The sequence below is a fragment of the Mytilus galloprovincialis genome, chromosome 9 (genome assembly GCF_965363235.1).
Source record: "Mytilus galloprovincialis chromosome 9, xbMytGall1.hap1.1, whole genome shotgun sequence".
Taxonomy (NCBI): domain Eukaryota; kingdom Metazoa; phylum Mollusca; class Bivalvia; order Mytilida; family Mytilidae; genus Mytilus; species Mytilus galloprovincialis.
Genome location: NC_134846.1, coordinates 41,955,469 through 41,979,728, shown reverse-complemented (window position 1 = coordinate 41,979,728; position 24,260 = coordinate 41,955,469). Strand labels below are relative to the sequence as shown.

Genomic DNA, 24,260 nt, shown 5'->3' with positions numbered 1-24,260 from the left:
CTACCCAGTGGAATAGAAATCAAGCAACCATACCATCCAGCATTATCTTTCGTTACATTCTTTATTGTCAGTATTTCTGGGTGACTTAAATTCACCATGGATTGCTAAAATATCAAATAAAACAGCATTAGAGGATGAGTATATAAAACATTGAAAAGCAAAATTTTCAAAAAAGTGAACTAAGACAATAAATTATAAAAAAAGTGAAAAAAGAAGAAAATATTTCAATAAACTAGACAATTAGAATCACATTATTTTCTTAAGTCACTTGAGATTTGTCATGCAGTCAGTTTTTTAAATATACACATGTATATATACTATTGTATAACACTTTTTAACAGCAAGATAAACTTATCAACAGACAATAAGAAATTAAATTTAAAGAAACATTCACATCAAGATCATTCAGACACACCATATCTGTAAACATTTCATGACTCAGTGAGACATTTTTCAAGCGACATACATTATGGTGTGAAAATCCCAATGCAACCTTCTACTTGAGGTATTAATAAGTTGAAGTTATGAAATAACTGTTTCACAAATGATATCGGATATGTTCCTTATGTTGTTACTACAATCCCCTTCCCTTTCATGAATGTGACCTACCAAATTAGACTATTTACCGGACTTGTTATTACATAAGCAACATGACGGGTGCCACATGTGGAGCAGAATCTGCTTACCATTCCGGAGCACCTGAGATGACCCCCAATTTTTGATGGGATTCGTGTTGCTTATTCTTTATTTTCCTATGTTGTGTCATGTGTTCTATTGTTTGTCTTTTTTATTTTTAGCCAGGTGCATGTTGTCAATTTATTTTAGTTGATTTATAAGTTTGACTGTTCCTCTGGTATCTTTCGTCACTCTTTTTTTGAAGTCTAGATTGACTATATAGATAAAGATAGAAAAATACTGGTCTTGGCCCGTAATTCCTAAACAGTTTGGACCATCACCACCAAAAAAAAATCTGAATCTTCCTTTTGTGGTTTTAATATAACTAAAAAGTGTGTGAAGATTTATGGAATAATCATAAATAGTTTTTGAGATACGGCACAACATGTATTTTTAATAAACATGATCACTCTAAAATAAGATAAAGAATCATCACAAAAAAGTAAACAGATCTTCAGATTAATATAACTTACCACTGAACCATGAAAATGAGGTCAAGTTCAGATGACACCTGCCAGTTGGACATGTACACCTTACAGTCCTTCCATACACCGAATATACTAGCCATATTGCTTGTAGTATCTGAGATATGGACTTGACCACCAAAACTTAACCTTGTTCACTGATCCATGAAATGAGGTCGAGGTCAAGTGAAAACTGTCTGACAGACATGAGGACCTTTCAAGGTACGCACATATCAAATATAGTTATCCTATTACTTATAATAAGAGAGAATTCAACATTACAAAAAATCTGAACTTTTTTTTCAAGTGGTCACTCAACCATGAAAATGAGGTCAAGGACATTGGACATGTGACTGACAGAAACTTTGTAACATGAGGCATCTATATACAAAGTATGAAGCATCCAGGTCTTCCACCTTCTAAAATATAAAGCTTTTAAGAAGTTAGCTAACACCACCGCCGCCGCCGTAGCCGCCGCCGCCAGATCACTATCCCTATGTCGAGCTTTCTGCAACAAAAGTTGCAGGCTCGACAATTAGCATCCACAGATTTTATCAAAACATTATATGATTAGGCGTTGTTAATTAAAGTCTATTTTTGATAATGAGAGTAATATTAACATGTCGGGATAAATTGAGTTATTTTGTGTTTTAGTATAAATATCGTTGCAAAATTTTGGAAGAGCAGTCACCCTTCGGAAACCCAAACTTGCACTGCTAAAGTCTATTATACTGGACCTGTAGGACTGACGATCAGTCTTCCAGTTGACTTTGTAGTGTTTGGACAAAAATGTATTTTTTGACTCCCCTTTTATTTTTGAGAATATTTTAAGATAGCAGTCAGTGTTCTGGAAGCGTAACCTCACACTACTCGTCATGCTCATGTCATTATACTAGACCTAAAAGATTGTTTTACCAGTCTACTAGTTGACTGTGCAGTGTTGAGACAAAATTTATCTCTGAATCATAATTTAATTTTAGAAAATACTTTTAAGACTTTTATATTTTGATTTTGAGATTAAGTTCATTTTATGATTTAGTAAATTTGGCATTTATTTTATATTTTACATTGTAAGGAGAAAATAGTTTTACTTTGGATTTTTTATTTTGAATTGATACTATGTACTTTAATTGGATGATTATTATTATTTGGAATTGTTTAATAATTAATTTATTATCATCATACGTCTAAATTATTATAGTAATTAAAGTATGAAAACCTAGTGATTTTTAGCCTTATGTTACAGTTCTATGTAATATAGGCATTTTCTAGTAATATTACTGTTTTATGTAGTATGGAGACTATATTACACATTTCAGTAATATAACAATATTACAGGTTTTAGTAATATAAGAATTATATTACTATTTTTTGTAATATTACTTTTACTTGTAATATTATATAAAAAAGTAATATTACAGTTTTCAGTAATTGCCTGGACTGCGATAACAGCAAAATAAAATTTCATGTAGACAAGAAAAGATACCAAAGAAGACATCATAAGTCTTAGCTTGTGTCTCATTCCCTTTGATGATTACAAATAAAATATGTTTATATTAAGGGGGCTCTCCAGTATAAATCTTTTTTTTCTTTCTAAAAGAGGGACGAAAGATACCAAAGGGACAGTCAAACTCATAAATCTAAAACAAACTGACAACGCCATGGCTAAAAATGAAAAAGACAAACAGAAAAACAACAGCACACATGACACAACATAGAAAACTAAAGAATAAACAACACGAACCCCACCAAAAACTAGGGGTGATCTCAGGTGCTCCGGAAGGGTAAGCAGATATATAATATATGATTTCTTTATATTTTTCTATAAACATGATAAATAAACTTTATTATATACTTAATAGAACAAGAGGCTCTCAAGAGCCTGAATCGCTCACCTGGTAAATAATGCCTTATTGAACATATTGAACCATGCCAGGCAAACATGTACAGCTAACAATTCTTCAATATTAGAAATACAAGTTCTACCATGTTTACATGTTTCCTTCTAATATAATATGCATACAAGAAGAGCGGCAGGACGTTATTTTTATTACATTATAGTTACAATAAAAGAATTTTAACAATAAAATTGTTATTGTTACATTATTAAATTGTTATTCTTTCGAATTTCTTCATTCATGATTTGAATTTATTCCACTGCTGAGAAGGGGCAAGGGGCTCCAATAACAGCAAAACAGTTAAATGATTTCATTAATAACAGTTAGGCATGGACCATTTAACTTGTAGGGGGACATGGGTTTTTTTCTGGTCTGAATATTTTCTATTTTTTGGAAGTAGCACAACAAACAAGTGAAACTGCGAGCTACTGCTCACTGATGATACCCCCGCCGCAAGTGGATAATATTAATAGTGTAAAAATATGCAAGTGTTTCGGTAAACAGGAAGTTGTCGAGTGATGAATCTGAAAACGCCCCCGCAGCAAGTGGATAATATTAATAGTGTAAAAATATGCAAGTGTTTCGGTAAACAGGAAGTTGTCGAGTGATGAATCTGAAAACGCATCACACGGTATAGCTGACTTATAAAAATCCTGAAACCAAATTTCAGAAATCCTTGTATTGTAGTTCCTGAGAAAAATGTGACGAAAATTTTTAACTTGGCTATCATGTGTAAAATCATACAAGTGTTCGGTAAACAGGAAGTAGTCGAGTGATGAATCTGAAAACGCATCACACGGTATAGCTGACTTATATAAATCCTGAAACCAAATTTCAGAAATCCTTGTATTGTAGTTCCTGAGAAAAATGTGACGAAAATTTTCAACTTGGCTATCATGTGTAAAATCATACAAGTGTTCGGTAAACAGGAAGTTGTCGAGTGATGAATCTGAAAACGCATCACACGGTATAGCTGACTTATATAAATCCTGAAACCAAATTTCAGAAATCCTTGTATTGTAGTTCCTGAGAAAAATGTGACGAAAATTTTCAACTTGGCTATCATGTGTAAAATCAGACAAGTGTTCGGTAAACAGGAAGTTGTTAAGCGATGAATCTGAAAACGCATCACACGGTGTGGCTGACATATATAAATGTTGATACCAAATTACAGAAAGGGTGGATGTGTAGTTCCTGAGAAAAATGTGACGAAAGTTTCATGGGACGGACTGACTGACGGACTGACTGACAGACTGACTGACGGACTGATGGACGGACGGACTGACAGACAGAGGTAAAACAGTATACCCCCCCCTTTGAAAATTTTCAACTTGGCTATCATGTGTAAAATCAGACAAGTGTTCGGTAAACAGGAAGTTGTTAAGCGATGAATCTGAAAACGCATCACACGGTGTGGCTGACATATATAAATGTTGATACCAAATTACAGAAAGGGTGGATGTGTAGTTCCTGAGAAAAATGTGACAAAAGTTTCATGGGACGGACTGACTGACGGACTGACTGACGGACTGATGGACGGACGGACTGACAGACAGAGGTAAAACAGTATACCCCCCCTTTTTTAAAGCGGGGGTATAATTATTTTTTTTGCAAATTGCAAATTGAAAATTTCAGGACAGGTAGACCTTGACCTAATAAATATTTTAACTTCTAGTCTTATTTGCTCTAAATGCTGGAGTTTTTTTAGATATAAGCCAAAAACTGCATTTTACCCTGTGTTCTATTTTTACCCATGACGGCCATGTTTTTAGACAAAATAGAAAATAAAACACAAACTTTATTTTATACACCCTACTGATCATTCAGTTGAAGTTTGGTTGAATTTGGTTGAGTAGTTTTAGAGGAGAAGATTTTTTAAAGTTAGCAAAGATGATGAACAAATTGTGAAAAAATTGTCATTAAAGGACAATAACCCCTTAAGGGGTCAATTGACAATTTTGGTCATATTTAACTTATTTGTAGATCTTACTTTGCTGATCATTTTTGCTGTTTACAGTTTATCTTTATCTATAATGATATTCAAGATAATGACCAAAAACTGCAAAATTTCCTTAAAATTACCAATTAAGTGGCAGCAACCCAACAATGGTTAGTTTGATTCGTCTGAAAATTTCAGGGCTGATAGATCTTGACCTAATGAACATTTTTACCCCATGTCAGATTTGCTCTAAATGCTTTCGTTTTTGAGATATAAGCCAAAAACTGCATTTGACCCCTATGTTCTATTTAAAGTAAGGGCGGCCATGTTTTTTGACGGATCAAAAATCGAAGCACACATTTTGTGCAGGATAATCTAAGGAACTATCATGCTAAGTTTCATCCAAATCCATTCAGTAGTTTCAGAGAAGAAGATGTTTGAAAAATTGTTAACGACCACAGACGACGACGACGGACGCCAAGTGATGAGAAAAGCTCACCTGGCCTTTTAGGCCAGGTGAGCTAAAAATGAAATAAAAAAATTGGGTCACCGTTCATTTACGCTAACAATCTGCCTCTGAAAGAAGCATAATTTTTTGTTAATGTCCTTATTTACTGTTGAACTAATAGGAGAAAAAGAAGTAATATCGAAATAAAAAAAGAACTAAATTACAGAAATCGCTTAAATTTTACAAGTATTTAGTTCATGTACAGCTTTTTGAAAACAATAATAAAAAATATAGGTCATCGATGATTTAAAAAAGATATTTCAACTTTAATGCCAAAAAAATGTATTTTTGCATCAAAGGGAGATAATTTGGAGCTTTTTCAATGCTATAAACATATTAAAAGTCACCTGGGGGCAAACAAAATTTTTTTAGTTGATTTTTGTACCATATCATAAAGCAATAACTAATAGTGTGATGAATAAAATTTGTAATGAAAAAATTCGTAAGGGTTCCGCGGAACCCAGTGTTTCACCTACTTTTGCTGTAAATCGCAGGCTGAACAAAAAAAAGGAAAACAAGAGATTGTCACAACGACAGCAAACCGGATTTATTAACATTTATTTGTGTCCTAGCAATATCACAAGAACCATTACTGATGAATGGTGAAAGGGAAAATCGTCAATATCAAATTTGACCTCCATTTTGTCATCAGTATCAACATATTAAAATTAGAAAAGCTTAGATTGAATGGTTCATGAGTAAATGCAATAAAGTGAATGGAAACGCCATTTTACGATCTTTCAAGAACCATAACTCCTGAACGGTAAAAGTCAAAATCGTCATTATTGAACATGTTGAACTTGACCTCTATTTTGTCATCAGTAACAACATATAAAAATTTCAAAAGCTTTGGTTGAATGGTTCATGAGAAAATGCACGGACATGACTGGAAACACCATTTTTCAATCTTTCAAGAACCATAACTCCTGAACGGTAAAAGTCAAAATCGTCATTTTGAACTTGACCTCCATTTTGTCATCAGTAACAACATATTAAAATTTGGGAAGCTTTGGTAGAACAGTTCATGTGTAAATACACGGACACGACTGGAAACTCCATTTTTCAGTCTTTCAAGAACCATAACTCCTGAACAGTAAAAGTCAAAATCGTCATTATTGAACTTGACCTCCATTTTGTCATCAGTAACAACATATCAAAATTTGGGAAGCTTTGGTAGAACAGTTCATGCGTAAATGCACGGACACGACTGGAAAAACCATTTTTCAATCTTTCAAGAACCATAACTCCTGAACGGTAAAAGTCAAAATCGTCATTATTGAACATGTTGAACTTGACCTCTATTTTGTCATCAGTAACAACATATAAAAATTTCAAAAGCTTTGGTTGAATGGTTCATGAGAAAATGCACGGACATGACTGGAAACACCATTTTTCAATCTTTCAAGAACCATAACTCCTGAACGGTAAAAGTCAAAATCGTCATTTTGAACTTGACCTCCATTTTGTCATCAGTAACAACATATTAAAATTTGGGAAGCTTTGGTAGAACAGTTCATGTGTAAATACACGGACACGACTGGAAACTCCATTTTTCAGTCTTTCAAGAACCATAACTCCTGAACAGTAAAAGTCAAAATCGTCATTATTGAACTTGACCTCCATTTTGTCATCAGTAACAACATATCAAAATTTGGGAAGCTTTGGTAGAACAGTTCATGCGTAAATGCACGGACACGACTGGAAAAACCATTTTTCAATCTTTCAAGAACCATAACTCCTGAACGGTAAAAGTCAAAATTGCCATTATTGAACTTGACCTCCATTTAGTTGTCGGTAACAACATATTAAAATTAGAAAAGCTTAGATTGAATGGTTCATGAGTAAATGCAATAAAGTGAATGGAAACGCCATTTTACGATCTTTCAAGAACCATAACTCCTGAACGGTAAAAGTCAAAATCGTCATTATTGAACATGTTGAACTTGACCTCTATTTTGTCATCAGTAACAACATATAAAAATTTCAAAAGCTTTGGTTGAATGGTTCATGAGAAAATGCACGGACATGACTGGAAACACCATTTTTCAATCTTTCAAGAACCATAACTCCTGAACGGTAAAAGTAAAAATCGTCATTTTGAACTTGACCTCCATTTTGTCATCAGTAACAACATATTAAAATTTGGAAGCTTTGGTAGAACAGTTCATGTGTAAATACATGGACACGACTGGAAACTCCATTTTTCAGTCTTTCAAGAACCATAACTTGAACGGTAAAAGTCAAAATCGTCATTATTGAACTTGACCTCCATTTTGTCATCAGTAACAACATATCAAAATTTGGGAAGCTTTGGTAGAACAGTTCATGCGTAGATGCACGGACACGACTGGAAAAACCATTTTTCAATCTTTCAATAACCATAACTCCTGAACGGTAAAAGTCAAAATCGCCATTATTGAACTTGACCTTCATTTAGTTGTCAGTAACAACATATTAAAATTTTAAAAGCTTTGGTTGAACGGTTCATGAGTTAATGCACGGACAACATTTGATTGACGCCCGAAAAATACCGAAAAAATGAATTTAATTTTTTACAAAATTAAGTTCTGGATACTATCTTATGATCATAAACAAGCTTCTGTCCAAGTTTGGTACAAACCCAGGATAGTTTAAGAAAGTTAAAGTTAAAAAACTACCTTGATCAAAAACTTTAACCTGAACTTTGCTCTATCATTTTCTATGTTCAGTGGACCATGAAACTTGGGTCAAAACTATAATTTGGCATTCAAATTAGAAAGATCATATCATGGGGAACATGTGTACTAAGCTGAATGGACTTCAAATTCTTCAAAAACTACCTTGACCAAAAACATAAACCTGAAGCGAACGGACACACAGATGGATGAACTAACGAACGAACGAACGGAGGCACAGACCAGAAAACATAATGCCTCTCTACTATCGTAGGTGGGGCAATCGTAGGTGGGGCATAAAAAAGAAATCACATTTAAACTTTTTTTTTACACCAGAAATCAGGGACGTTCTCTGAAAGCAGGAAATATATTTCCTGACTTGTGCTCAACCTGTTCAGACGTCTCAGACTATTTTTACTCAAAAGATTTTATCCTTTAAACAGGAACAGAGGTTAAAGACAAATCCAATCAAGGTGCACTCAGTGGGTTGAAAGATGCTTCAGATTTAAGATCACCCTTGCACACAACACAAATCATGTGGCAAGGCATTATGTTTGTTTTTCTTGATTCCAAATCATATAGAAGCTTCAAAGCAAAAAAGCTTTGATTTAAAACGTTTGATGACTGCAGCATCAGAAAGGTATAAAAAAAAAACCAACGCATCGGAAAGATATCACTAAAAACCAACATAGAAAAAAAAAATTTGGACAAGAATGGCCAATAAAATTTTTCGTGTTGCAGTGATTTTACAGGGTTAGTCGTGGAAAGGGAAACAAACAATAATTAATTTTTGGCCTACATAGCTAGTTGACACACAATGAATGTTGTGTTAGAACTTAAAAAAATTAAATTGGACATTTACCTGCTATGGTCCAATATACAAAATCTAAATACATGATTTGATTCAGCATATTTTAAAAAGAACCCCAACAATTCAATTTTTGATGAAATCAAAGAAAGTTCAATTTTGGAACCTCTAGAACTCAATGTGGACCAATTTGATAAAGGGGCCCAGACATCACAAATCTAAATAAATGATTAGAATCGGCATATCAAAGAACCCCAATAATTCAATTTTTGATGAAATCAAACAAAGTTTAATTTTGGACCCTTTTGGCCCCTCATTCCTAAACTGTTGGAACCAAAACTCTAAAAACCAATCCCAATCTTCCGTTTGTGGTCATAGATTTCTATTTACTTATACATACTAAAGTTATTATCCTGAAATCATTGGTCTTGGATGACGCTCAACAAGGCAGATGACAACAACGTATAACAAATATCAACTAAATTTTTTTTAATTATTTTTGCGGTTGTATCAAACGGACATATAAATCCATAACGTTAAAAGTGAATGTACCCAAATTCATGCTTCATTAAAAATTTGTGTGAATAAGCATTGTGTATACATTTTTTATATTATTTGGTTGATGGAAACTTCAGTTAGAGAATGGAACGGAAAATTCAGCATTGTTTCCATAATTGTAAAGAAATATTTAACTTAAATGGAAATTAAGACCTCATTTAACACAAAATTAAAAATAAAAGGTTGAAAAATAAAAGGCAAAGCTACAATATTTACAAACCTTTCGGCTCACTAATGCCATGAATTGATAGCCATACCACAGTGGTAACATCCTGTGTTATCTGATCTAGAAAAGAAAAAAAATACAAAAATAAATATGTAGTAAATATATATACTGTCTTAAGTGTTGAGGTACAATATACAATAAAGAAAAATAAATCTAACATTAAGACGAAGTTGCAAGTGTTGAATTAATATTTCTGAATGCAGTTGTTTGCCAGCCCAGAATTGCATCAATTGAGGGCAGTATGTTTATTATACTAAGTGCTTGCAGAAATTAATCCTAACTACATAAGCCAAGGTTGTTTATAATTATTAGGATTTTAAATAGCATGAAACATAACCAGTGCTTAACAATTGTAAAGTATTGTGTAACTTATATTCAGAACTGTTAACGTTGGATTATGTTGCTTGATGAATTTGGTGATTAGATTTTGTCAGTTGTCATGGTTGTTGTAGGATTTTTCTTGGATTTCAGTATTTCTGTTATTCTACTTTTTTTGTTATGTATAACAGCACTTACAAAAAGATTTTAATCATTTTAATTAGCCAAACATCATGTAGTCGCCAGAAATATGGTCATTGTATCGAAGCACATGTGAATGGTTCCAGTATGAAAAGAAGATAATTACACTTTTGCGAGATATGAACAAAGAAATGTTTAGCAACATTTTGAAAGCATATATTTCATGCTATTATCATTGCATGAAGTTTTAGAAGAACAATAATGTATACAAAATCATACATGTACATGTATTATTGGGGAAAAAAATGAAAAGCAAAGGAAGGGTGCTTTGGCTGTTGTCTTTCATCCTAAGGTCATGGTCAAATGGTGAGTACCCTGATTTAACATAAGTGAATTTCTTTGTTAGTGTGAGTAACCCTGCAAAGACGCCATTGGCATTGCAACAATTAATAAAAGTATATTTCAGGTGTAAGTAGGATGACAAAAGTATCTCTTATATTTGGAACTTGTAGCTTAACAGTGGAAAAGGTGTTTTCTAGAATTGATGCCACAGTAAACCAATCTTATTTCTCGGATTTAAACAAATGAGTAAAGGTTCTGTGCTACAAGAAAAAAAAGTATCATAAGTATAATGTGTACATACATTTTGAAGTTATTTTGCATTTTTTACAAAAAATATTTACATGGTAATAATGAGAAGTTCTGTTAATATTCACATGCAAATTTCAAAAACGCACACGACATAGAGGGAATAAAAAGCCATATCTAGTTGTTACAATGGTCAACAAATATGGTCATAATTTAACTTAGGACTCAATAAAAACCAACGCATCCCAGCTGGAGAAAACTCTGCAAATTTTGTTTGTTTTTGGATTTGCAAATTTTAAATTCTTCTTCTTGTCTTTATCATGTTTATGTGTTTACAGATTTTTTTACATCATTTATTAATCTCCCACATTCATGACATTTGAATCAAATGATTGATGATTTGAAACAATCACATGGTCACAGTGTGCCCACATATAACGCATCCAAAGACGATTGTGTAAGATTTATTTTAATTCATTCAGAAGTTATATTATAACTTGCTTATTTATAAAAATCTGACATTTTTTTTTTTAATATTGCAATGTATTGTAATGAAAGAAAAAACAGTGTATCGTAATTTTCTGTCGATAAACACATCTACATATTTTGTTCTTGTTATCTACAGAGTTTTATAAAATTCTGTTGAGTGGTTTCAGAGGAGTTGGGATGACTAGAACAGGACTGATGGACATTATACCCTACAGAACTTTGATCCATGGGTTATAATTAATGTACATGAAATAAAAATCTCAGACATAAGAGATTTTGTTTTACTTACACACAATTTTCCATTAGGATCCCCCATGATGCAAACTGTCACATGTCAGTTCTTACCATGCTGACCAAACCAATCACTCTGTTTTTCTCGATACTGTAACAAAAAAGAAAGATACATGTATAACAAAGGTATATGTTCCATACTCCAAGGTATATCTAAAAGTAAATGTCCATAAAAACTGTCAATACAAAATCCCACTATCATATCACTATTAGGTAAAAATACCATTTTTTTTTAATCATTGTTAATGTTCCATTTTCTGTTCATCGTTCCAGAGTTTTATTTTTTTTACACTATCTACATGTATAGTATATAAATACAAATGGTGTTGTGATGTAAACAAATGACACCATAATGACATTTATGTGGTGAAAACAGATACTTTTGCAGTATAAGCTATTTATTTGTCTAGCAAATATGAATAATTGCATACAATTCACATTTTGTATCATAATCCTTCATGCTTAACAAATAAATTATATACATGTACATGTAATCTGGCATATTTGACTGTAAACACTGAATTTGACTGAGAATGTGTATGTATGCATTGAAAGAAGTGAGCTCCTTCTTCATGTGTTCATCAGAAAAACCAGATGCTCCGCAGGGCGTAGCTTTATACGACCGCAGAGGTTGAACCCTGAACGGTTGGGGCAAGTATGGACACAACATTCAAGCTGGATTCAGCTCTAAATTTGGATTGTGATTAAATAGTTGACACATCATAGGTTTCTGACACAGAATGAATGTGTTCTAATGAACTTAAAATTTTTGTTTTCTCTTAGAGCAATTCACTATGCTGTTGAATATTAAACCTCTCAAAAAAATGTTTGAAGAAATTTTCTTTTTTATTTATGAAATTTCAAATGAGAAAAATTGAACCCAATTTTTTTAATCACATCCCCCTTTCCCTTATTCCAAAACTAATCTCAATTAAAATTTCTAATGGAGTTTGCAACAATAACTACTCATTTAAATACATCATAAAATATTAAGATGTAAAAAAAACTGCTTGTTATCACTGAATGGTAAAGATTATTTTAATTTATCAGTTGGTAGTAAAAAGTGAATATACATTGTATATTGTATATAACAAAGATTTAAGTTGATTCTGGACAAAGAAAGATAACTCCAATTAAAAAAAAAATCTTGCTATTGCACAATATTTTGCAATTAGATATTTCTTGCTTACTATTCTGGACAAAGAAAGATAACTCTAATTAAAAAAAAATTTGCTATTTCACAATATTGTGCAATTAGATATTTCTTGCCATTGCGCAATACTGTGCAATTGAAAAGACTTGCTATTGCACAATACTTAATATAATAATTTTAGATCCTGATTTGGACCAACTTGAAAACTGGGCCCATAATAAAAAATCAAAGTACATTTTTGGATTCAGCATATCAAAGAACCCCAAGATTTCAATTTTTGTTAAAATCAGACTAAGTTTAATTTTGGACCCTTTGGACTTTAGTGTAGACCAGGGCTTCCAAAACGGTCATATATTCCGGTCATTTGTATAATGTCCGGTAAAAGTCCGGCTGGGCAAAGCATGAAACGGTCATATACTTTTTAGTTTTCAAGGCTTTTTCGGTAATTTTTACATAATTCACGATCTTTTTGACCCAACCTTTTGCCTTTAACATCAACACATTTCCGGTCATAAATTTGACATGATGATTAATTACTATCAAAACAACACCTACTTCAATACTTTCTAATTTTAATCAAGGCTAATTAGTAGTTGGACAGCTGAAATCTACCTGTTCAGGTGACAGGTGAACTATGTTCAGTACCGGACATCGTATAAATTGATTGGTTTATTCACAATTATTTTTTTTACATTTCAGAGGTTTTTATCTAATTGATTTAGACCAAAAGATTAACATTATTAAAAACTAGTTAATATGATTTGATGAATAATTTAAAAAGGTTTTAAAAAAAAAATCGTCAGAACTACGTCGTATGAACTAGAACACGTGTGCGCATGTGCACAGGTGGGAAATTTAATAATGCATCCTAAATTTCTTTAAAAATGCTAAAATTATCAATGAGACCAGTATCAAACATTCAATTCAAGTATTTTGTTGAAGAAATAACGTGGAAAGAGCTTCTTCTCTCAGTCGTGCTTTGTAAACGTACACGGATTTTACGTATCCGTTTATGGTCCATGTTTTACCATTGTCAAGTCAACTTCTGGTTGAAATGAAAGTAAAGTTTTTGACAGGCCTTTTTGACAATGTCATTTTGCACAAATAAAAAGTCTACGGCAGATATGAGCACGCTGATGTGCACACTTTGAATGATGCACTGCCAATTTAACAGTAACATCCTAATATCAAATTCATATCATATCAAAGTAAAGTTTAAGATCGTTTTTTTTTTTTTAATGTAATGTCAATCATTGGAATGGCCATCTGATTACCATAATTGCCTTTTGTGACTAAGTCTTAAGGGATTAAAATCGGGATCAGATATGAAATGTCCGGCTGGCTCAAATATTTTTTGGAAGCCCTGGTGTAGACCAATTTGAAAACAGGACCAAAAATGAAGAATCTACATACACAGTTAGATTTGGTATATCAAAGAACCCCATTTATTCAATTTTTGATGAAATCAAACAAAGTTTAATTTTTGACCCCGATTTGGACCAACTTGAAAACTGGGCCAATAATCAAGAATCTAAGTACATTTTTAGATTCAGCATATCAAAGAACCTAACTGATTCATTTTTTGTCAAAATCAAACTAAGTTTAATTTTGGACCCTTTGGACCTTAATGTAGACCAATTTGAAAACGGGACCAAAAGTTAAGAATCTACATACACAGTCATGACAGTTAGATTCGGCATATCAAAGAACCCCAATTATTCAATTTGGATGAAATCAAACAAAGTTTAATTTTGGACCCTTTGGGCCCCTTATTCTGTTGGGACCAAAACTCCCAAAATCAATACCAACCTTCCTTTTATGGTCATAAACCTTGTGTTTAAATTTCATAGATTTCTATTTACTTATACTAACGTTATGGTGCGAAAACCAAGAAAAATGCTTATTTGGGTCCCTTTTTGGCCCCTAATTCCTAACCTGTTGGGACCTAAACTCCCAAAATCAATACCAACCTTCCTTTTGTAGTCATTAACATTGTGTTTAAATTTCATTGATTTCTATTCACTTAAACTAAAGTTATTGTGCCAAAACCAAGAATAATGCTTATTTGGGCCCTTTTTTGGCCCCTAATTCCTAAACTGTTGAAACCAAAACTCCCAAAATCAATCCCAACCGTTCTTTTGTGGTCATAAACCTTGTGTCAAAATTTCATAGATTTCTATTAACTTAAACTAAAGTTATAGTGTGAAAACCAAGAAAATGCTTATTTGGGCCCTTTTTTTCCCCTAATTCCTAAAATGTTGGGACCAAAACTCCCAAAATCAATACCAACCTTCCTTTTGTGGTCATAAACCTTGTCTTAGAATTTCATAGATTTCCATTCACTTTTACTAAAGTTAGAGTGCGAAAACTAAAAGTATTCGGACGACGACGACGATCCCCTAAGGAGTTATTGCCCTTCATAGTCAATTTTTAACAATTTTCTTAAAATTTGAAGATTTTCAATAACATTTTCCACAGAAAGTACTGTTATAGATAGAGATAATTGTAAGCAGCAAGAATGTTTAGTAAAGTAAGATCTACAAACACATCGCCATCACCAAAACACAATTTTGTCATGAATCCATCTGTGTCCATTGTTTAATATTCACATAGACCAAGGTGAGCGACACAGGCTCTTTAGAGCCTCTAGTTCTATAGTACACTGCAAATGTGTATGAATTACAATAAATGAGTATTCATTATGATATAGCTACCCAACAACATAACATAGAACTTACCTGTATATGCATTTTAATAACAGCTTTTCCTATTAATGTTGCACCAAAAAATGTCCAAAATGGAATGAGAAAATGACCACATGTTATTCCTGCCAAATCAAACAGTGGGTTTGGTATCTGTAAAAAAAAAGTAAAATTTATAATCAAAACAATCAAAATTGAATTTATACAAATTCAGAGGCAATCCAGTTTCACAATGAAGTAAGCTTAAATAAAATCTATGCTTTTTCAATGTTTAAAAGAAAACAATACCAATTTCTAAAATTAGCCTATATTTAATATTTTATCAATAGATATGTACCAACATCTGAGCATCTGCAACTCATATATTTAACTGACAGACTTCTTATACAGATTTAAAAATAGAATTAAAGAACAAAGAGGCACAGATTAAAATAAAGCATGTTTTTTTGTCTGATAATGGACAAATTGACCATGTTTATAGAAAAAATGTTTTGTCGTTTGGAAAAGTTTTTCCAGAAGTGATGTTTTTAAGATTAATACCTGCATAGGGGCCAGCTGAAGGACACCTACGGGTGCGGGAATTTTCGCTACATTGAAGACCCATTGGTTGCCTTCGGCTGTTGTTTGCTCTATGGTCGGGTGGTTGTCGCTTTGACATATTCACCATTTCCTTTCTCAATTTTATACTGTAAACCAACTTATTTTCGCGGATACTTTATTTCGCGTTTATCTCCAGCTAGTCTACTTCACGGCGATTTAATTTCACGATTTTTTAGTTAACTTGATATAGTTTAATAAGGAAAGATCCAAGTTATACACATTCGCGACGATTTAATTTCGCGTTATTTTTCTTCCCCCAAGAGTCGCGAAAATTAAGCGGTCGCGAAATTAAGTTGGTTTACAGTATTCAGAATTTCAGACACAAATTAAAAGTACCATTTATTAAGATTAAACCTTACATAGAAACCCCAGTAATGTTTATCTAGCTTAGTACTTACCGATTGATTGATTGATTGTTGGTTGCTTAACGTCCAGTGGCAAATATTTCATGCATATTCAGGACGAGAACAAGTTCACAATAAATACAATAGGTAGGTCTTGTCACAATAGAGGCCATCTGGGATGATGGTCGGGGAAATTTGGACTGCCACTGGAAAATGAGGGTTTATTGGATAGGGAAAGAAATTTTGCCTTGCAACAGGCCACCTACGGACCCCTCAAAGAGTTGTTGCAAGGGTTCTTTACGTGCAAAGAGCGTGGCACTCTCTCTACACGAGACATCGGATTTAACGTCCCCATTCTGACCGGACGTGACTGCGAACTTGATACATCCCGCACAGCCAAACGGACACCCCACTTCAGCAAGCGTTTTACTGCCAGTCGAGAGAAGACCAAGTTACCATATTTCTATTCCCCAGTCACCCTTGGGGGTCAGTACTTACCGATGCACAGGCTAAGATACCAAAGAATCCAACTTTCTGTACAAGGTTATGTACAGCTAATTTAGATTTTTCCATAAATCCCTGAAAATAAAAAATAAAACAATAGACAAGAATATATTAAAAATTCTTTTCCAATTATCATGCTTGAGATAACAGAAATTTCAAATCCTTCTTGTTTGTTTACTATTTAAATGCATTTGGACACATTTAATTCTACTTTTTAACCATTGTTAACTCTAGATCTACTTGAAATATGAACTGATTTAAAATAATGGATAAATTTTTTGTTGCTAATTTGCTTCTAGCTATATTTTCCTCGTTTTAGGTCATATGCTCTTATTTTTTTTTTATAAGTTTTGGATTTTCAAATATTTCCACCTAAAGCATTGCTGAAGAGTCATTTCTTGTCAAAATGCACATCTGGTGCAGAAAAATTGGTACCTTTAATGTTATTAATTACAGTAACAACTAACAAACACAGTGAATAAAGCTAACAAAGTCATACCCTCTAAGCACTGTAAAAAGTGTGACAAATCAAGCCAACATAACAAAGAAGCAAAGTCATGAGTTTTGTTAAACAAAGAAGCAAAGTCATGAGTTTTGTTAAGACGTAGCATATGGTTATTTATGTGCTCAATATCATTATGCAAGAAAAATTCTTTAATTTTTTTAAATGAAATCCATTTCAATGCTGGTTCAGAAACAAGATGCCTAAAAACTTCTGAAGATATAGTAGTCCAAATATGAGACATGAGAATGAACAGACAAACAGACCAACAAGTTAAACATACAATTACTATATACAGCTCCCTTAAAAAGGGAGGTATAATACCTACACTGTTAGTGAATTTTAAAATGGATATCCCCAAAACCATAAATAATATTATCTTCACTCGGACAGTAAGAACAAGATAACGTTTCTTTGTTTACACCGTCAAGTAGTGTTCAACAACTGTATCTATATAGATTCCAACACTGCATCAAGTGTATTACGATATTTCTCCACTCGAGACAGTTAAATTTTATTATTTAAAGCACAAGGCTTAAAATTTAACTGTCTCAAGTGGAGAAATATCGTAATACACGAGTTATAGTGTCGGAATCTGTTTCTCTAATGATTTTTATCCTTCTTTTTCAAAGATTTTCAGAAACTTGTGTTTTTTTATATGCGACGTCATCAGGCATTGCCGCCTTTTTTCATGGCGTCACAATAGGACAATTCAGAAGAAAAAAAAACCATTTAGATGTCATAATCAAATTTCGACTAATCATTTGCCGAGAACAGATTTTTCACTAGTGAGGAGAAATATTTTTCTCACACCGGTCAGGAAATGTGAAAATAGCACAAAAATTAGAGAAAGTATCATCAATGTCTGTGCATAGATGTTAAAGAGGAGTTACACTTACAAGAGACAATTACCATAAAAAGCTCAGTATGATAAGTCCCCATTCCCTTTTTGCAACAGGAATTCAGAAAAACCTTTTTGCCACTCAGTGAAATTCTTCAACTTTCAAGATCATGGTCGTTTAAAATGTTTATAGTTCAAAATGTTGAAAAGGATTCTAGAACACTGTTATGACTGTACAGATGCTAAATAAACACAAAATAAAAAAATAAAAAATATTGGAAAGTTTTTGTGTAAATTGTAAACAATTTCATTGTAAGTATGTAAAACATGTAGAAATCCGATCCATAATAAATATTGGGGAAAAAATACAACTTGATATTAGGTGTTAGCTTTTAGTAAATTACTGTTAAATTTATTCATGGCTTGAACGTGTGATGACCGTAGCCAAATTATCCGCCAGCAGCTGTCTGAAACACCAAATCCAATAAATAACTTCTTACGTAAAAATGTAGTTTATACATCATTATGCAATGCTATGAATAGAAATAAGAAATGTCTAATGAATTATATTACATTTTGATATTTATTAGTAAATATTTTTAATTGAATATTAGTATGGAACAGATAATCATTAAAGAATTTGAAAAGAAATAAAGGTGCCCTCTACTCTTTCAGAACATTTCGCAAAGTAAGCAAACATCACAAAATTCTTGCCTTAAGTACTTCAAAATTTGCACTGCTGCCCAGCAATTTGAGATTTGCAGTAAGACTATTGATTTTGCAAGCCCGAGTACGGTGCCACATATTGTAATATTGAAGTAGGTTCAATTATCTCCCCTATCATAATACGACCAAGATTATATTCCTTCATGTACATTGTCAGGTAGAGTTCTACAACTGTGTAAAGTGACCAACAGACAGATAGGTAGTCTGATTCCTAGATTTAAACCTCAAAAGCTTAGGTTGTTGGAAGGGGAGTTTAAAAAAGATAGAATGCCACTTACATTTTAAATCGTGTCAATGGTTTCACAAAAGTTGACACAAAATGCACAAAGGACAAAAGTAAAAATTATAAAATAGACAGAACAAGAATGTGTCCAAAGTACACAGATGCCCCACTCGCACTATCCTTTTCAATGTTCGATGGACTGTGAAATTGGGTAATAATCTAATTTGGCATTAGAAATTAGAAAGATTATATCATAAGCAACAAGTGTACTAAGTTTCAAGTTGATTGGACTTCAGCTTCATCAAAAACTACCTTGACCAAAAACTTTAACCTGAATGGATGCACAGACGAACGGACAGACGAACGGAGCCACAGACCAGAAAACATAATGCCCCTCTACTATCGTAGGTGGGGCATAAAAAACAGAGTGATTACTAGAAGGCACCCACAAAAACATGAAAGGCCAAAAATAACAGTACACACTCTCACTCGGACCATAACCTGTGAGACTTACTAATTCTTCAGGATGCTCTTTTTTCTCATGAATGAGTTCTTCTATTTCTTCAAACTCATCGTCATCAAGATCTGCCCCTGACAGCCTGGCTGCCCTTGCCATAAAATAGGGCGGCAATTCTCCAAGTGCTGTCCCAGCACCCTGAAACATAAAGATATATTTTTTTAATCTCTCACTCTATAATATAAATTATCCAATAATTAGTACTTCTTGTATGGTGTGGTATAAAAAATATTCTTGCATTTTTGTGCCTGTCCCAAGTCAGGAGCCTCTGGCCTGTGTTAGTCTTGTATGATTTTTAATTTTAGTTCATTTATATATTTCGGGTTTAACATCCATTATCACTGAGCTAGTACACATTTTTGTTTAGAGGCCAGCTAAAGCATGCCATGGGTGCGGGATTTTTCTCTTTGTGTTGATGACCCATTGGTGGTCTTTGGTGAATATTGCTCTCAGGTTGGGTTGTTGTCTCTTTAACACATTCCCTATATCCATTCTCAATTTTATCTAAATATATATGATGAGTTTATTTATTTGCTATGATAGTTTAGGAGACAATATCATTTTCATAAAGGTTGAATATATGACATACCCACATAATAGCTTCAAGTCTGACTTTATTCATTATAGTCCATAATGATACTGTGCTGCCATCTGTAACACCTTCCGGACAAACAATTCTAAAAATACAAGATTACTTAAATTTAATCTAGTGTATGAAATAAGGGATCTATATACATTTATTCATATATGACATTATTTGTTAACACAGTTTAAAAATTAAATCTGTTCATCAATATATTTTATAAATTACATAAAATAGGCCGTTAGTTTTCCTCGTTTGAATTGTTTTACATTGTCATTTCGGGCCTTTGCGGTATGGGCTTAGCTCATTGTTGAAGGCTGTACGGTGACCTATAGTTGTTAATTTCTGTATCATTTTGGTTTCTTGAGGAGAGTAGTCTTATTGTCAATCATACCACATCTTCTTTTTTATAATAAATATTTAAGAAACTATATGTCATACAACTAATAGGGAAAGAAACACAAGCAAATTAAAGAAAAATGCTATTTCAACATAAGAAATTTATTAAAAAAAATCCAGAAAATTATAAAATTCAGAATTGATTCCTATCATTCACAAAATAAAACAATTCAAACAGGAAAATTAATCTTCAAAATATAACTGAACACAAAACTTTGTTTTTGATGAAGTAGAAAAGTATCAAATGAAAAATAACTTTCCAACTACTTAAAGATACTGTTTATATTGGAAGGTTAAAAATTTAGGAAGATTAACACAATCATACTATTCCGTGAAATTTAAGAGTAAGCAAGTCTTTCAGAAACTTTAAATCAAAATTTTATAAAGCATTCACTGAATCCATTGATACATGTATCTTACTAAATTAAGAAATATGGGAAGTATTAGCAAACAAGAATGTGTCAATAGTACACGGATACCCTATTAACACTATCATTTTCTATGTTCAGTGGACTGTGAAATTGGGGACAGAACTCTAATTTGGCATTAACATAAAAAAAAGATCATATCATAGGGAACATGCTATAAGTTTCAAGTTGATTGGACTTCAACTTCATCAAAAACTACCTTGACCATAAACTTTAACCTGAAGCAGGATAGACAGACAAATAAACGACGCACAGACCTAAAAAGGTACTGCCCCTAGGTGGGGTATAAAAATTTTAAACACAACATTTTTAAATTAAAGAACCTTAGTGAGCGCGCTCACATACCCCACGTCCCCACATTGTCATTGGAGAAATAAAATAAGTATGAGAAAAAAAAATTGTATAAAAAAAAAAAATTGAATCATAATTTCCTGTCGATATACACATCTACATAGTATGTCCTTATTATCTGAAAAGGTTTCATGAAATTCTGTTGTGTGGTTTGAGAGGAGTTGCGATGACAAAAGGTTGCAGTAGTATATTGGGCAAATAAGTTCAAAGGGGCGTAACTCCTGGGAAAAAAATTGAATCGTAATTTCCTGTTGATATGCACATCTAAGTAGTATGTCCTTATTATCTGAAAAGGTTTCATGAAATTCTGTTGTGCGGTTTCAGAGGAGTTGAGATGACAAACTGTTGCAGTAGTACATTAAAGTAAATAAGTTCAAAGGGGCGTAACTCCTGGGGAAAAAAATGAATCGTAATTTCCTGCCGATATGCACATCTACGTAGTATGTCCTTATTATCTGAAAAGGTTTCATGAAATTCTGTTGTGTGGTTTGAGAGGAGTTGCGATGACAAAAGCTTGCAGTAGTATATTGATCAAATAATTTCAAAGGGGCGTAACTCCTGGAGAAAAAAATTGAATCGTAATTTCCTGTCGATATGCACATCTACGTAGTATGTCCTTATTATCTACAAAGTTTCATGAAATTTTGTTGTGTGGTTTCAGAGGAGTTGAGATGACAAACTGTTGCAGTAGTACATTAAAGTAAATAAGTTCAAAGGGGCATAACTCCTGGAAAAAAAAATGAATCGTAATTTCCTGTCGATATGCACAACTACATAGTATGTCCTTATTATCTAAAAAGGTTTCGTGAAATTCTGTTGTGTGGTTTGAGAGGAGTTGCGATGACAAACTGTTGCAGTGGTACATTAAAGTAAATAAGTTGAAAGGGGCATAACTCCTAGAAAAAAAATTGAATCGCAATTTCCCGTCGATATGCACAACTACATAGTATGTCCTTATTATCTGAAAAGGTTTCATGAAATTCTGTTGTGTGGTTTGAGAGGAGTTGCGATGACAAAAGCTTGCAGTAGTATATTGATCAAATAAATTCAAAGGGGCGTAACTCCTAGAAAAAAAATTGAATCGTAATTTACTGTCGATATGCACATCTACGTAGTATGTCCTTATTATCTACAAAGTTTCATGAAATTTTGTTGTGCGGTTTCAGAGGAGTTGAGATGACAAACTGTTGCAGAAGTACATTAAAGTAAATAAGTTCAAAGGGGCGTAACTCCTGGGAAAAAAATTGAATCGCAATTTCCTGTCGATATGCACAACTACATAGTATGTCCTTATTATCTAAAAAGGTTACGTGAAATTCTGTTGTGTGGTTTGAGAGGAGTTGCGATGACAAACTGTTGCAGTAGTACATTAAAGTAAATAAGTTCAAAGGGGCGTAACTCCTAGAAAAAAAATTGAATCGCAATTTCCCGTCAATATGCACAACTACATAGTATGTCCTTATTATCTGAAAAGGTTTCGTGAAATTCTGTTGTGTGGTTTGAGAGGAGTTGCGATGACAAGAAACAGGACTGACTGACGGACGGACGGACGGGTCAAAAACATTATACCCTCCGCAACTTCGTTGCGTGGGGTATAATAAACTTTATACATACTCTGTTGGATATGGTGGTTCTGGAAAGTTTGTAGATTTACATTCATAAGCTGCTAACGTTACTGCTGCAATATGTGGTCCCTGAAATAATACAAATTAAAGAACCTTAGTGAGCACGCTCACATACCCAAAGTCCCCACATTGTCATTGGAGAAATTAAATAAGTACAAGAAAAAAAAATGGTATAAGAAAAAATATTGAATAATAATTTCCTGTCAATATACACATCTACATAGTATGTCCTTATTATCTACAAAATTCCATGAAATTCTGTTGTGTGTTTTCAGAGGAGTTGATATGACAAACTGTTGCAGAAGTACATTGAAGCAAATAAGTTCAAAGGGGCGTAACTCCTAGAAATAAAATTGAATCGTAATTTCCCGTCGATATGCACAACTACATAGTATGTCCTTATTATCTGAAAAGGTTTCATGAAATTCTGTTGTGTAGTTTCAGAGGAGTTGCGATGACAAACTGTTGCAGTAGTACATTAAAGTAAATAAGTTCAAAGGGGCGTAACTCCTAGAAAAAAAATTGAATCGCAATTTCCCGTCGATATGCACAACTACATAGTATGTCCTTATTATCTGAAAAGGTTTCGTGAAATTCTGTTGTGTGGTTTGAGAGGAGTTGCGATGACAAACTGTTGTAGTAGTACATTAAAGTAAATAAGTTCAAAGGGGCGTAATTCCTAGAAAAAAAATTAAATCGCAATTTCCCGTCGATATGCACAACTACATAGTATGTCCTTATTATCTGAAAAGGTTTCGTGAAATTCTGTTGTGTGGTTTGAGAGGAGTTGCGATGACAAGAAACAGGACTGACGGACGGACTGACGGACGGACGGACTGACGGGTCAAAAACATTATACCCTCCGCAACTTCGTTGCGTGGAGTATAATAACATTTAACATGGGATATTGTGTATATGGAGTTGTAGAGGATGGCATCTAAATTCCTGTAAAAATAAACTCTGAATCTAGAATTTCTGAAAAACACAAAGTAATCTTTTTAACAGACTTAGAGATAAGACAAAATATACAAGTTTACAAAACACAACAGAACTGCATGTAATCCTGGTCAATCACAAGATACTCAAAAAATGTTTGTAATCATGTGTTTCATGACAGACTAATGTTAATACACCTAGATAAAGTGCTCACCAGATATAATAGAAATGTATGTAATCCTGTCCCCAGACCTACAGATGATAGTACA

General features: G+C 33.1%; 1 protein-coding gene across 1 annotated transcript; it reads right to left on the bottom strand.

Moving 5' to 3' along the window:
• Positions 1-15: 15 nt before the first annotated feature.
• Positions 16-24,260, bottom strand: LOC143045023 (vacuole membrane protein 1-like). Its single transcript, XM_076217304.1, has 9 exons — positions 24,206-24,260; positions 23,045-23,124; positions 20,259-20,346; positions 19,667-19,807; positions 16,855-16,935; positions 15,449-15,565; positions 11,556-11,648; positions 9,725-9,790; positions 16-104 (listed from the first exon to the last, which is right to left on the bottom strand). Exons 3-7 carry the CDS (start codon positions 20,289-20,291, stop codon positions 11,601-11,603), a joined length of 420 nt encoding a protein of 139 aa, XP_076073419.1. The 5' UTR covers positions 20,292-20,346; positions 23,045-23,124; positions 24,206-24,260; the 3' UTR covers positions 16-104; positions 9,725-9,790; positions 11,556-11,600.